The 16,062-nt window shown below is 44.1% G+C and overlaps 1 protein-coding gene across 2 annotated transcripts in view; it reads left to right on the top strand.

Annotated features, from left to right (window-relative positions):
- Nucleotides 1-16,062, top strand: part of ap1g2 (adaptor related protein complex 1 subunit gamma 2) — a 154,603-nt gene that overhangs the window by 87,204 nt on the left and 51,337 nt on the right. For both annotated transcript variants that reach the window (XM_084312334.1, XM_084312333.1), the window contains exons 13-14: nucleotides 8,047-8,101; nucleotides 10,336-10,458. In XM_084312334.1, coding sequence (XP_084168460.1) covers nucleotides 8,047-8,101; nucleotides 10,336-10,458 — 178 coding nt within the window. The remainder of the gene's footprint in view (nucleotides 1-8,046; nucleotides 8,102-10,335; nucleotides 10,459-16,062) is intronic.

Genomic DNA, 16,062 nt, shown 5'->3' with positions numbered 1-16,062 from the left:
TTTTTTTTCTTTTTCATCCGCTCTCTCTGATTTATTGAGGCTCTCTCTTCAGTTCAATACCTTCATATTATTCATGGGTTACTATAAATTACACAAGTTCATATAAAATGTAAGTGATTAGGGCATGACAATTGAAGCTTATTTGTGGTCTTTATTTTTAGTTTATCTCATTTAAATTTTTATTTATTTATTTTTTACGGGTAAGTGGCCAAGCCACAGTCGACATTCTACTTATGGTAGAATTTAGAGTGTTAGATCCTATGGTATACATAGGAATGTTAAGGATAATTGGATCATTCTGGGATATCCGGTGGTGCAAGGGAGGGAGTCATACGCAAAGGTTGTGTTCATGGAATACAATCCTGTACGACTCTCGGTGGGAGGGAAGGGTAGGGGATTTTTATTTGTATATATGTATGTTTTTAAGCTCGGCTCTCAACGGGACCTCACTAGTGGGATGTATATCTATTATTGCCTCGCACTCTAGAAGCATTACCAAAAATTACAATGCAACATGTATAGACTATGGCTAGTTTGAATATAATGATATGGAACACCGGGGGAATAAATAACCAACTCAAACGCAAAAGCGTGCTCACACTGATGAAAAAAGAACATGTGGACATTGCTCTGCTAAGCGAAACACACATTCTAGGGAAAGACATAGGTAAATTAGCGGACAACATATACCATAATATCAGTCACTCCTCTATTGGTACGAGAACTCGGGGTGTAGCAATAGTCGTTAAACGTAAGTTGAATATTGTACTAAAGGGAGTATGGTCTGATGTAGAAGGTCGGATAACTATAGCTAAGATTGAACATAAGAACAGGAAAATAGCGTTGATAGCGGTTACGCCCCAAATTTGTACGAAGAAGATTTCTTCACTACACTAACCAATGCAATGTTAGACATTCCCGATTACTCATTTATAATAGGAGCGGATTTTAATGCCATCTGGAACCCAAGGATGGACAAATCTTACCTCGCCTTTTCCAGCGAACAAAAGAATTCATCGAAGGCATTAAAGGATTGGTCAAAGATTACAGGTGTAAAGGACTTATGGCGGTTACTTAATCCCACGACCCGAAAGTACTCTTGTCGATCTGCGAGACATAAGACACTATCCAGAATAGATTATGTCTTTGCATCACAGAGACTATTTGATAATTATGAAGTGGAAATGATACCCAACGCACTATCAGATCACTGTTATTTACTCCTTAAAGGTACATTTGGTATACTATCCTCCCGAGCCCCAAGATGGCGATTTAACTCGTTGCTGCTTAACAACAAGGAATTCATTACACAACTCAAAGAAGCTCTTATAGTATTCCAACGGGAGAATGCAAACTCGGTGCAAGACCCCAGAATAATATGGATGTCGGTAAAGGGAATGATCAAAGACTTCACGGATAGCTTTTCCTCCAAAATGCGCAAGAATCAAAGCACAAAACTGGATGAGCTGGAAACGCTTTACTCAACGTTATTTAATTCTCTGAAATACAACAACTCAACTCGACTAGAAAATCAAGTTAACGTACTAAAAATAGAGATCAATGCCATATACAGACAACAATCGGAAATACAAATACGCAGCACAAGACAACAGCAGTACTCCCATGGTTCCAAACCCAGCCACCTATTAGCCATGCGATTAAGAATTAATGCAACATTTGCAGATATAACTACCATTAGAGCACAACAAGTACTTGTAACAGATCCTGTAAAAATAAACGATACATTCAAAATATTCTACTCCGACTTATATAAATCAGAAATGACCTTTGATCAAAACAAAATGGACACATTTCTTAATCAAATTATTCTCCCTAAACTTTCAGAGGATGACGCTAAACAGTTAGAAATACCGATCACACTAGAGGAACTCAAGAAGGCCATAACCGCAATGAAAAGTGGTAAGGCTCCAGGAAGAGACGGTTTCCCATCAGAAATGTACCTTTCTTGTTGGGACATAATTGGCCCCTTATTACTAAATATGATCTTATACTCAGTCAAGGAGCGGAACTTCCATAAAATTGACAATATTGCACTCATAACAGTCCTCCTTAAAAAAGACAAAGACCCCAACGAGTGCGGTAGTTATAGACCTTTAAGCCTCCTCGGAACAGATATCAAACTGTACTCTAAGGTATTAGCCATCAGATTACAAAAGCATATGACGTCTTTAGTTCACCCGGACCAAACTGGCTTCATAGGAGGCCGCCTGATCACTGAGAACATAAGACGTATACTGCACGTACTTGATGCCGACAAGGAGGACACCATACCTAAGGCGATGCTGTCCCTGGATGCTATGAAGGCCTTTGACAGGCTGGAATGGTCGTATCTCAAGTCAAGTCAAGTCAAGAGTTTTAATTGTCACGGCATACAGGTATACAATGAAATGCGGCTGGTCTTGCCCGCGACGATGTGCAATACAGTGGTACAACATATAATAGAATCCAATAAAATACAGTGGTACAACATATTAATAGAATCCAATAAAACAGTGCAATAAACAGGTACATGGTGTGCCATCTCGGTATCTGTACATTAGTATTTACAGAGCATATAGGACATGCTAGGTAGCTTTAGTAGTGCAATACACTGTTCCTGATGCTATACTACTTTAAGTGGCCTTTCCTCTGGCCATAAGTGTGCGTGTGTGCGGCATGAGTGTTAAAGTGGCTGCTAGTGTGTGAGCGTGCTCAGCGTGCGTGTCGTGTATGTGCTTGTGTGTGGATAGTTCAGTTTCTGTGTCTCTCAATGTTCATTGTTCAAGGCTCTGATGGCCTGGGGGAAGAAGCTTAGCCTAAGCCTCTCCGTCCTAGTAGCTGGAGTTCGCAGGCGTCTGCCTGACCTCAGCAGCTGGAACAGGCTGTTATTGGGGTGGTGGGGGTCTTTCATTATCCTGCAGGCTCTGGATTTGCACCTCTTGTTGTATAGAGCCTGCAGGGGAGGTAGCGCAATACCCGTGGTACGCTCGGCTGAGCGCACCACACTCTGTAGGGCCTTCTTGTCCTGTGCCGTGCTGTTCCCATACCAGGCAGTGATGTTTCCGGTCAAGATGCTCTCTACAGCTCCTGAGTAGAAGGACTGGAGTATCTTCCCCGATACTCTGAACTTCCTTAACTGTCTCAGGTGGTAGAGGCGCTGCTTCGCTTTCTTTACTACTGTGTTTATGTGTGTTGACCATGTCAGGTCCTCTGAGATGTGGACCCCCAGGTACTTGAAGCTGCTCACCCTGTCCACGGTAGCCCCGTTAATCGTCAGTGGTGTGTGTGTCTCCTGCTGTCCTCTCCTATAATCCACGATCAGCTCCTTGGTTTTACCAATGTTCAGGAGCAGGCTGTTGTCCTGGCACCAACGTTCCAGTACCTCAACCTCCTCTCGGTAGGCCTTCTCGTCGTTGTCCGAGATCAGCCCCACCACCACCGTGTCGTCGGCGAACTTCACAATGGAGTTGGAGCTGAACTTGGCCACGCAGTCGTGTGTGTAGAGTGAGTACAGCAGGGGGCTTAGAACACAGCCCTGGGGGGACCCGATGCTCAGGGTGATGGTGTTGGAGGTCTGACCCCCCACCCTGACCGCCTGGGGTCTTTCACTCAGAAAGTCCAGTACCCAGGCGCTCAGGGCGGAGCTCAGGCCTAGCTCGATCAGCTTGTCCACCAGTCTGGTGGGGACTATGGTGTTGAACGCTGAGCTGTAGTCAATGAACAACAGTCTCACATAGCCCCCCTTCTGACGGTCAAGGTGGGAGAGAGTGCTGTGCAGTACCTGGGAGACCGCGTCATCAGTGGACCTGTTTGTCCTGTATGCAAATTGCATAGGGTCCATATCACTGGGGAGAGAGGCACAAATGTGGTCCTCTGTGGGCAGTGCTAGAAAGGATGGGGTTAGGAAAAGGATTCATCGATATGATTAAAGTATTATACAAAGACCCATCGGCCATGATTACAACAGGCACAATCATCTCTGAAATATTTCCGGTATCACGCTCTGCCAGACAGGGTTGTCCTCTTAGTCCCGGACTGTTCAATCTATCATTAGAGCCTTTAGCACAATATATAAGACAATCCCAATCCATAGAACCTATCGTAATCAAGGGCACACAACAAAAAATTTGTTTATATGCGGACGATGTAATATTGTTCATGAAAAACCCCAACACCACATTGCCTCATCTGCTCAAGTTGATTGAGGACTTTGGTGATTTATCGGGATTTAAGATAAATTGGCCGAAGTCGGCTTTCCTTCCACTTAACACCCCTGCAAAAAAAGATACAACCCTCCCAGGACAGATACCGATGGTAAAACATTTCAGATGCTTGGGAGTGGAAATATTCCCTACCATAAGACAAACGGTGAAGCACAACTACACAAAAATCCAAAACAAAATCAAAGACGACCTTGATAGATGGGCAAAACTTAAAAACACAGTACAAGCACGGATATCAATAGTTAAGATGGATGTACTACCTAAAATCAACTTCTTCTGTTCAATGCTACCGTTACCCCCTCCAGAGGGTTACTGGAAAAGATTACACTCCTCCACATACAAATTTATTTGGAATAACAAACCACCACGTATAAAAAGATCCACCGCACAGAGAAATAAAGCAGATGGTGGCATGGCATTTCCAGATTTTTTCCTATATTTTAAGGCGTACTCATTAAGTCCATCGACAACATGGTTTGACTCCCAAGCATTAGCATCTTGGAGAAAAATAGAAGAAAACATAGTAGCCCCACATAGACTGAAGGACATAGCATACACTAAACTACCAATCAAGCACTGTGAACGAAAATTTGGCCCCATAATTACTCATGCGATCCGGATATGGCGTGAATCACAAAAAAATAATCCTAACCCACAAGAATGGCACAATCATACTCCCTTATTCAATAACAATGCTCTCTTAATTGGAAAACGACCTATAAGATTCCCTATATGGGAAGAGCAAGGCATACACTCATTAGGGGATGTTTTTAACAAACAGGGTTTTTGTAGTGATAAAGAAATACGCAAAAAATTTAATCTCACCAAGTCCACATGGCTTTTTCACAAACAGTTAGAGCTATGTTTGAAGTCTCACGGTGTTCCATTAGACAGACCAATTGAACACCACAGATACCACAAATTCTTCTACTCAAGAGAGACATCGAGAGGTTTTGTTTCAGAATTGTATCATCAATTACTAACGTCCTCGTATGAAACCCTCCAACTTGACTCTGTCTGGAGGAGGGATATACCAGACCTGGAAAATGACTTTGATTGGCAAGGAACCTGGGCAAATGTCCGACTTACATCAAGGAACCCGGATCATCAACAAATCAATCTTAACTATATTCACAGGACATACTTGACTCCTATAAGACTGTGCCGAATGGGGCTCAAACAAGATTCCAAATGCACCCAATGTACAAATGGGGACGAAGGGACATTTATGCACATGTATTGGGACTGCTCACCAGTTAAGGCATTCTGGAAAGATGTGACCCAACAAATATCAAAACTCGTATCTTGGAATATACCTGTACACCCCTCGGTATTGCTGTTGAATGATGTTTTTGAGTTTGCAGTGAATCCACAGCTAAAGAGATTGGTTTTATCGGGTATCACAGTAGCCAAAAAGCTGATCGCATCACGCTGGTTTCAACCGGAAAAAATTTGCCGTAAAGTTTGGTTTCTTACATATCTCGATGTAATTTACCATGAAATATCTACAGCAAGAATTCTGGGTCTCAATGAATCCAAAATGTCAATGTGGTTAGAAGTGGTGGAGAGAATAAAAGCTAGCTTATAATGGTAGTGTCTGGTTAGGAGCGAGGGATAGTGGAGGTACTTCTCAAGGTGGGGTCCGGGAGGGGGGGGTTCGAGCTGAGCATATGTGTGTAGGGTTTTTTTTTTTAGATAACAGGTATTATGGGTATATCTTATATAAAACAACTAACTAAAAGGTGATCTCATTGGATGTGCCCTGACAATTAATGCTTGTATATCTTATCGTGTGTTGTCATGTTTGTTTATATGTTTGTTTAAAAAATAATAAAAAAATAAAATACAAAAAATAAAACTGGACCGCCACAGGGCTTTGTTATTGTTGCTGAACTGTCCTTGTTAAGTCTTTGGACGCCACGGACTTGAGCATCGTTTGTTCCTACCACGCCAACGCTCTAAAAGATAGGAATAAGTGGCTGTGTTTGCAGGGCTATATCTATATTCTATATTATAGCTATGGATACAATACTATGGCCCATTTGCCATCAACTATATCGTTCAATATGTGACAAAGAATAAATTTTTTCATCCATACGTTTGCGTGTTATACCGTGGTGAATATAAGTATAGTTTTAGAGTGATCCTGTCTAATCCCAGAAAACGACAATATGCAGCAATACGTGAATTTCACTAAAAGCGTTGGCATTTCTCGCCTGGCTACTATTTCCAAATCAAATGTATATAATAGGTATTATGTTTCATCATGAATGCATGAAAGGGGAGGTGTAATTTTTTTTATGCTTTGATCGTCACCAATGGCATACGTTGTGGAGTAACGTTACACACACGTTGCGATCGATGTGAAATCATGGTTGGATCAAAGCAGAATTGATATAATTTAGTCCTTACCTTCACTAGGAGGTACCCCAAAAAGAATATTCCAATTGTCTGATCGCGAGTCCCAGTATTGGTGTCCATCGTGTCGCCAACATAATCCACCACAACAGATGCATCGGGAGTATTTGACACTTCTCAATGCGATCGGGATACCTGCTCGACTCGCCTGACAAAGACAACTGCGCCCGGAGACATTTGAACGTAACACAGGGCAAGATATAAGGTTTCAAAGGGTGCTCGATACTGCCACCTGGCTGGATGCGGCCGGTATTTCACTCTGGCGATCTCAGGATGATTCCCCATGTTAACCCCAGGTCCGTGTGAGAGAAATGAATAGAAATATCGAATAAAAGAAATAACGATGAAAACCCGACTATACTCGGGTCTGGCGCTGAACGGTCGGCGAGATAACCCGACTCTCCTCGGGTCTGGCGCTGATTGAGTTAAGGCAACCCCTGACCCCTGTGTCTTATCACTGGATCTGGTAAACGAGTCACGGTAATATCACGGTTTTCCAATGTTTTACCTACTCAACCACTGCACACAAATCAGGCATTTTCTTTCAAAAGTGGTTACCAATGGTTACAGGCAGCCATGTTGGAAGAGAGCCAACTACACAAACATTTCATGAAGGCCTCTCTATTGTGAATATAATTCACGGTATTGGGAGAATTTTTTTTAGATTTTTTTTTTGTCATTCTCATTTTCATTGAAAAACATTACAATTATGTTTGCAAGATTCAAAAGAACATGCTTGGATTAAAGATCTGTTAGGGAAAAAACCTGTTGTGGACGTATAATATTTCCACTTGTAAAAATATTTAATGAAATGTGACATTATTATTATTTGACTTGCAAATAGGAATTCATTTAGAATCATCCCTTTTGAAATCGAGTGTTTCCATCCCCGTGTGAGGAAGTGCGCGCCTGACCTTTCCTCTACTATATAGAACCATGGGACCACGCTTGATCCCTCATTAACCCTTTCACTGCCCCACTACCAAACTGTTAACCCGTTCACTGCGACACTACACAGAAGGTTAACCCTTTCACTGCCACACAACAGCAGGTTAACCCTTTCACTGCCACACTACAGAAGGTTAACCCTTTACTATCACATACCGTGTGATAGTAAAGGGTTAACCTTCTGTAGTGTGGCAGTGAAAGGGTTAAGAGCACTGAACAGATCCCATGGTTTATAAATGTTATGACCCATCTTCATGCCTTCAAATTAGTATTTTTCTAATCCTTGCTAAGCACCACTGTGTGTGTGTGTGTGTGTGTGTGTGTGTGTGTGTGTGTGTGTGTGTGTGTGTGTGTGTGTGTGTGTGTGTGTGTGTGTGTGTGTGTGTGTGTGTGTGTGTGTGTGTGTGTGTGTGTGTGTGTGTGTGTGTGTGTGTGTGTGTGTGTGTGTGTGTGGCAGGTATGCCCCCACCCAGCGCTGGCACATTGACACCATCCTGCATGTCCTCACCACGGTAATTATAGCCTGCTGCGCGCCACTCACCACCCTTAATGTCAGGGTTTCGCACCTGCAACCACTTATTAGACCTATCATAGGCAACTTCCAGGGACATTTACATTTTGTCATTTAGCTGAACGCTTTCATCCAAATCGACTTACAAGTTTTGTACGACAAGTCAGCAGGAAGGGTACAACTCTATCAGCTGAGTAACAATGTTCATCAAACAGTGTTGAGTGCTACAGTGTAGGTTAGTATATTAGGACAAGTGCATGACAGTAAGGTTAGTTAGGGTATTGATTGAAGAAGTGTGTCTTTAGTCAATGGCGAAAGATTGGACGCGTTTCGGCTGTCCTAACTGTGGTGGGAAGTTCGTTCCACCATTGTGGAGCGAGGACAGAGAATAGGCGGCTTCTCCTTGATGACCCTCCTGGAGCTTGCATAGGAGTGGGTCTGAGAAGGCCAGAAGATGCAGAGCGTAGGGGTCTTGAGGGTGTGTAGTTAGAGACCATTGACCGGAGGTTGGTGGGAGCGGTTCCCTTTGCCGCATGGTATGACAGGTCGAGGGCCTTGAAGCGGATTCATGTGGCAATGGGGAGCCAGTGCAGATCCCTGAGAAATGGGGTGACATGGGCTGACTTTGGAACGTTTGAGATCAGGCGGGCCGCTGCGTTCTGAATGAGTAGAAGAGGCTTGGTGGCAGTGGCCGGGAGGCCAGCAAGCAGTGCGTTGCAGTAGTCGAGGCGGGAGATGACTGTTGATTGGACGAGGAGTTGGGTGGCTTCTTTTATCGGGAAGGGGCGGATCCTTCTGACGTTGCTCAGGAGGAATCTGCAGGTTCTGGTTGTCGCTGCGATGTGAGCGGAGAAGTTCAGCTGGTCATCAAGGACAACACCAAGGTTCTTGGCGGTCGGGGACGTGGTCACAGCTGCATTCCACTGTGATGGAAAGGTTGGTCAGGGGGGAGGATTTGGCCGGCAGGTGAAGCAATTCTGTTTTGCTTAGGTTCAGTTTGAGGTGGTTGGACGTCATCCAGGCGGAGATGTCGGTCAGACAGGCCGAGATCCGCTCAAAGACGTGGATATCTGAGGGAGGGAAGGAGAGGAAGAGTTGAGTATCATCGGCATAGCAATGATACGAGAAGGCATGGGACGTGATAATGTTACCCAGAGTTTAGTGTAGAGGGAGAAGAGAAGGGGTCCTAGGACTGAGCCCTGGGGGACACCCGTCCGCAGGGGGGCGGGTGGCAGACAGGGTCCCTCTCCATGACACTTGAGAGGAGCGGTCGCTGAGGTATGATGTCAGCGCAGAGACAGCCACTCCCATTCCTGCAAGGGACGCAAGGAGGATCTGATGGTTGACTGTGTCGAAGGCTGAAGACAGGTCTAGGAGAATCAGGACAGAGGAGAGGCCTTGTGCGTCTGTGACCGCAATGAGGGCCGTTTCTACGGAGTGACCAGTCCGGAAGCCTGACTGATTAGGGTCTAGGAGGTCATTCTGTAAGAGATAAGCAGTGAGTTGGTTGGATACAGCACGTTCAAGTGTTTTAGAAAGGAAGGAGAGAAGAGAGACAGGAAGATAGTTGTATATGACGGTGGGGTTCATGGTTGTTTTTTTTATGAGTGGTGTGACTCTGGCTTGTTTTAGGGAGGTGGGGACCACCCCCGAGTTGAGTGAGGAGTTGATGGTTGCAGTTAGGAATGGGAGGATGTCCGGTGCTATGGTCTGCAGGAGTGGGGAGGGTAGCTGGTCCAGCTGGCATGTAGTCGGACGGTTCGACGTTACCAGTGTCAGGGTCTCGGCGTCTGTAATGGTAAAAAATATGACAGAGTGAAGGATGGGAGAAGGAGCTGCGGAATTTCTCCACTTTTTCCTCAAAGAAGATCGAAAAGTCTTCGGCAGAGAGAGATGAGGGTGGAGGGGTGGGGGGGGGAGTGAGGAGGGAGGACATGGTAGCATGCAGTTTGCGAAGGTTCTTGGCAGAGGTACTGATAGTAATGACTCTCCACGTTGCATTCTCTCTCTTCCACTCTCACTGTCCAGTTAACTCTTCCTGCTACATGACGGAATTCAGTAAAAGCAAATGATGGGTGTAAATGTCTCCGAGTACTGGTCATGTGGACCAGGGAAGATTTAGGACAAATTAAGGTTTGAATTCAATATAGCTGCTGTCTCAGACTGTGTAGGGTACCCCATATATCTGCTGTCTTAGACTGTGTGTGTGTGTGACTGTGGTTACCTCTCTGCCAGGCAGGGGGCGATGTGAGAGACGAGACTGTGCCCAACCTGATCCAGCTCATCACCACGGCGACGGAACTGCACTGCTACACCGTCCACAAGCTGTACCGCGCGCTCATCACCGATATCTCTCAGGTGTGTGTGTGTGTGTGTGTGTGTGTGTGTGTGTGTGTGTGTGTGTGTGTGTGTGTGTACTAGATATCTCTTAGGTGTGTGTGTGTACTAGATATCTCTTAGGTGTGTGTGTACTAGATATCTCTCAGGTGTGTGTGTGTGTACTAGATATCCAGGGCTCCAGGGTGCGCCCGTTTTGGTCTCATTTTGAGACCAAATATCAGCGCAGTGCGACTGGATGTTTTCCCTTGTCGCACTGGTGCACCTCCCAGCAGGTCTGTGTGTGTGTGTGTGTGTGTAGCGTCTTTTTCCCGGCCATGTGCGTTCTCAAAAAAAAAAATAAAAAAAATCTCTGCCTTTGATTGGTTCTAACGTGCATTATGCAAAGACCAGCCCTGATCTGCCTCTGATTGGCTCTGATCGTTATTCACTGAAATGCCACTGCGCCACTGTGAAACCTGAAACCAAAATATACCTTTCGGAAGGAATGGCTGGTTTAATTTTCCTGGCTCCGCTACGATAAAGCGACAAACAGTATGGTTTGCATGTATTGCAAGGAGTGTGGTCCTAATATGGCTGGCAGTACTGCGTTTGCTGTCAGATCATCAACATTCAGAATAGAAACATTAAAAAAGCATAGTGTCTCCAAAAAACACATACTGCGTCGTGACAGGTGTGTTGCCAGCACATCAACAGTGCCTCTCCACGAAGCATTTCAGCGCCAGACGGCGGCAAATAGAAAAAGCGAGGAGGAAGAAATGAAAATCAAATTCAACACTGCTTATAATATCGCAAAAGAAGAGCTGGCGTTTACTAAATTCAAATCGCAGATCACCCTAATGAAAAAAAATTGCTTAAATGTCAACCCGACGTACAGCAACGACACTGCCTGTGCCCAGTTCATAGGAGTGATTGCAGACACATTAAAAAAGAAGACGTCCCTTCAGATCGCGGAGAACATCTACATGAGCTTCATGATCGACGGAGATACAGACATCTCTGCAAAGGAGTGCGAGCTCGTCTACAGCCGCATATTGCGCAACGGGAGACCTATCAATATCCTAATTGGCCACATCGAGGTGGAGCACGCACATGCAAAAGGTACAGCAATGTTATTATATAATAACTCCAGTTTAAGCAGAAATAAGACAAGCAACACATTTAAATAGTTATTAGGCTATTCAAATAGATTCAATAAGCATATAGGGCCCTAACTATGGAATCTGTTATTATTATGTTTAATTTTTTAAATATAATTTTCAGTTTTAATGTTGAGTAATAATAATAATATATAATAATAAAATGAGTAATAGACATACAACCTGGATTTAGGCTACTGGAGCTGAGCTGAATGTGTTAAAATAGACATAAAAAAGTGAAGGATTGGACTTTGCTAACTGTAATACAATGTTCTTTTTTCATAGGAGTCTATGCTGCCAAGTCAAGCACATCTCTTTTTTCCCCTTCTTCTAAACAATTGAGGTTATTGCAATCTTATTTCAATTTTTAAGCTCCAGTGGAATTTTGTGAGACAATTAGTTTGAAAGCCATTTGTCTGAACTTTAAGACCTGCTGTGTGTCATATGACAATTTCTTGTTTGTGATTTAAATAAAGAAAAAACATTTATCTGTACCTTTTATTCCTGTTTACAATCATTTACATAACATATTAAGAAATTACTAATGTGTATGGGAACTGACAAAAAAGGTAACGGTAACGCTTAAAATGTATTATTTCAGCGGCAAGAGGCGCTGTGAATATTTTTGGGTGCACCTAAATTATGTGCTGGTGCACCTAAATGAAAAAGTTAGGCGCACTGGTGCAACCAATGTAAAAAGTTAGTCTGGAGCCCTGATATCTCTCAGGTGTGTGTGTACTACTGTAGATATCTCTCAGGTGTGTGTGTGTATACTAGATATCTCTCAGGTGTGTGTGTACTAGATATCTCTCAGGTGTGTGTGTGTGTGTATACTAGATATCTCTCAGGTGTGTGTGTGTGTGTGTACTAGATATCTCTCAGGTGTGTGTGTGTACTAGACAGGCCTGGACTGGCCATCTGGCATACCGGGCATTTGCCCGGTGGGCCGACGCATATTTGGGCCGGTATGATTTGATTATATAAAAAAAAAACAGCAGCCCATTGGTACTGACTGACACTGGGCTGGCCCAATCACATATCTTACTAAGCACCCCCCCGCCAGTCGTGCAGGTACATGACTGAGAGGGGGCTGTGGTACATGACTGAGAGGGGGCTGGCTGGTACATGACTGAGAGGGGGCTGGTAGATGACTGAGATGGGGCTGTGGTACATGACTGAGAGGGGGCTGGCTGGTACATGACTGAGAGGGGGCTGGTACATGACTGAGAGGGGGCTGTGGTACATGACTGAGAGGGGGCTGGCTGGTACATGACTGAGATGGGGCTGTGGTACATGACTGAGAGGGGGCTGTGGTACATGACTGAGAGGGGGCTGGTACATGACTGAGATGGGGCTGTGGTACATGACTGAGAGGGGGCTGTGGTACATGACTGAGAGGGGGCTGGTACATGACTGAGATGGGGCTGTGGTACATGACTGAGAGGGGGCTGGCTGGTACATGACTGAGAGGGGGCTGGCTGGTACATGACTGAGATGGGGCTGTGGTACATGACTGAGAGGGGGCTGGCTGGTACATGACTGAGAGGGGGCTGGCTGGTACATGACTGAGAGGGGGCTGGCTGGTACATGACTGAGAGGGGGCTGGCTGGTACATGACTGAGATGGGGCTGTGGTACATGACTGAGAGGGGGCTGGCTGGTACATGACTGAGAGGGGGCTGGCTGGTACATGACTGAGAGGGGGCTGGCTGGTACATGACTGAGAGGGGGCTGGCTGGTACATGACTGAGATGGGGCTGTGGTACATGACTGAGAGGGGGCTGGCTGGTACATGACTGAGAGGGGGCTGGCTGGTACATGACTGAGAGGGGGCTGGCTGGTACATGACTGAGAGGGGGCTGGCTGGTACATGACTGAGATGGGGCTGTGGTACATGACTGAGAGGGGGCTGGCTGGTACATGACTGAGAGGGGGCTGGCTGGTACATGACTGAGAGGGGGCTGTGGTACATGATTGAGATGGGGCTGTGGGAGGGGGCTACTTTTTGGATTTTGGTCTCACAAATTTCCCCCGCCTTTTTAAAAAATACACCCTGGCTAAATTTGTTTATTAACCCTCCTAGATGACAAATCCATTGAGAAACGAAGTGCCACAGATGACCCAACTACTAGGTCCATATCGTATCATCATAATATTATTTAAAAAATCATTAGGATAAGGGTTCCCTTGATAAAGATGCATGAAAAGGCTGTATAATACACCTGTAGCTCAACTGCAAAAACCTTTTTTTTTTTTATTTGATTAGATTTGTATTTGGAAATTAAAAACACATCATAAAAACTAATTATCTTGACCAATTTGTATTCCTGAGGATATCACCTAAAAGCATTCATTAAAACACTTATTTCCAAGGTGGTCCTCGATGGAAGACATAAAAACACAGCACATTATAGCCTACTCAACTGCACATTTTTTGCTCAACTGCTAAAATGTATGCCTACTTATGTATTGCCTACAGGGAAAAACGCATTCACAACAGGCAGCAACGTTTATTTTCAGCCAAGTATGGTAATAAGGTAACTATTAGGATATATATGGTATGGATTACTTACTCTTATAACTTATTACTATCTGTGGTAGCTCTAGTCTCCACCTACACAATTTTTTTTGTGCTGTCCATTGATCATGCACCTTCACATGGTAGGCACATTAACTGTAGGTCAAACTCCCCAAACAAACAAGCACACCATTGATTTAATTGCCATATAAATCACATACAAAGATCTAACTATTACTCCTCTCTGAACATAAATATAAAACAAGAAGGTGATCTATTAACTGTGTAAACCTTATGCAATATTCATCATTGATATTTGAATACTTGAAATCTGTATGAACTGAGTAGTTAGTATCAAATTAAATAAGATGGAACAGCTCCATGCATTCATTGAATAAACAACTATTTGCTCATTACCAGTATGGTATTGTTTAAATTGTACAGCTTTTTGCATATCTTTGTCAGGGAATTCCAACTATTCTGGACCTGAATGTACCAGTTAATTGTAATCATCTCTCTCTCCTTATGTCTAGTCAAGCCAGGTTGTGGAGGAGAGAGACAGGGATGAACAGGCTATAGACTGAGCCTGCTATGATGCAGATGTTTTTACATCACCATCCAAAACAAGATTCAGCCAAGAGTGAGTGAGTACACTGGTCCACTTGCACTGGTCCACTTGTCCATGGCACTTACTACCCAGCTTTGTAGTGGTTTGGCGGAATAGTAGAGTAGGTACGCATATTTAAGGGGACCGCAAGGATGGTGTACTGGTGGGTGGTGTCCGACCGATTATGGTGGGCCGGTCTGGGCCAAAAATGCCAGGGCCGATTTTTGGTCCCAGTACAGCCCTGGTACTAGATATCTCTCAGGTGTGTGTGTGTGTGCTAGATATCTCTCAGGTGTGTGTGTGTGTGTGTACTAGATATCTCTCAGGTGTGTGTGTGTACTAGATATCTCTCAGGTGTGTGTGTGTGTACTAGATATCTCAGGTGTGTGTGTGTACTTGATATCTCAGGTGTGTGTACTAGATATCTCTCGGGTGTGTGTACTAGATATCTCAGGTGTGTGTACTAGATATCTCTCAGGTGTGTGTACTTGTGATATACTACTACTACTACTACTATTGCAACTACTGCTACAACTACTGCTACTACTCTTACTACTGCTACTACTGCTGCTACTACTGCTACTACTGCTGCTGCTACTACTGCTACTACTGCTGCTGCTACTACTGCTACTACTACTACTACTACTGCTGCTACTGCTACTACTGCTACTACTACTACTACTACTGCTGCTACTGCTACTACTACTACTACTACTGCTGCTACTGCTACTACTACTGCTACTACTACTACTACTACTACTACTACTACTATTGCAACTACTGCTACAACTACTGCTACTACTCTTACTACTGCTACTACTGCTACTACTGCTGCTGCTACTACTACTACTACTACTACTACTGCTGCTACTGCTACTACTACTACTACTACTGCTACTACTACTACTCTTACTACTGCTACTACTCTTACTACTAATACTGCTACTACTGCTGCTACTACTACTGCTACTACTACTACTGCTACTACTACTACTACTACTACTACTACTACTCTTACTACTACTGCTACAACTGCTGCTACTGCTACTACTACTACTGCTACTGCTACTACTACTACTGCTACTGCTACTACTACTACTGCTGCTACTACTACTGCTACTACTACTACTGCTACTATTACTACTACTACTACTACTGCTACTATTACTACTCTTACTACTACTACTACTACTACTACTACTGCTGCTACTGCTCGCTGCTGGCGGGACAAAACCTCATAACTCCATTTTTTTTTTTTTTTTTTTTTTTAACTCAGTAGATCATCCTCCATGTGTGTGGTTTTACAAAGTCTACACAATGGGAAAGCATTAAACCAATCATATGTGACTTCCGGTTTAGCAC

The sequence above is a fragment of the Notolepis coatsorum genome (assembly GCF_963971535.1).
Source record: "Notolepis coatsorum genome assembly, chromosome: 4".
NCBI lineage: Eukaryota > Metazoa > Chordata > Actinopteri > Aulopiformes > Paralepididae > Notolepis > Notolepis coatsorum.
The sequence above is the reverse complement of the archived record's forward strand: the minus strand, read 5'-3'. Positions and strand labels throughout refer to the sequence as shown.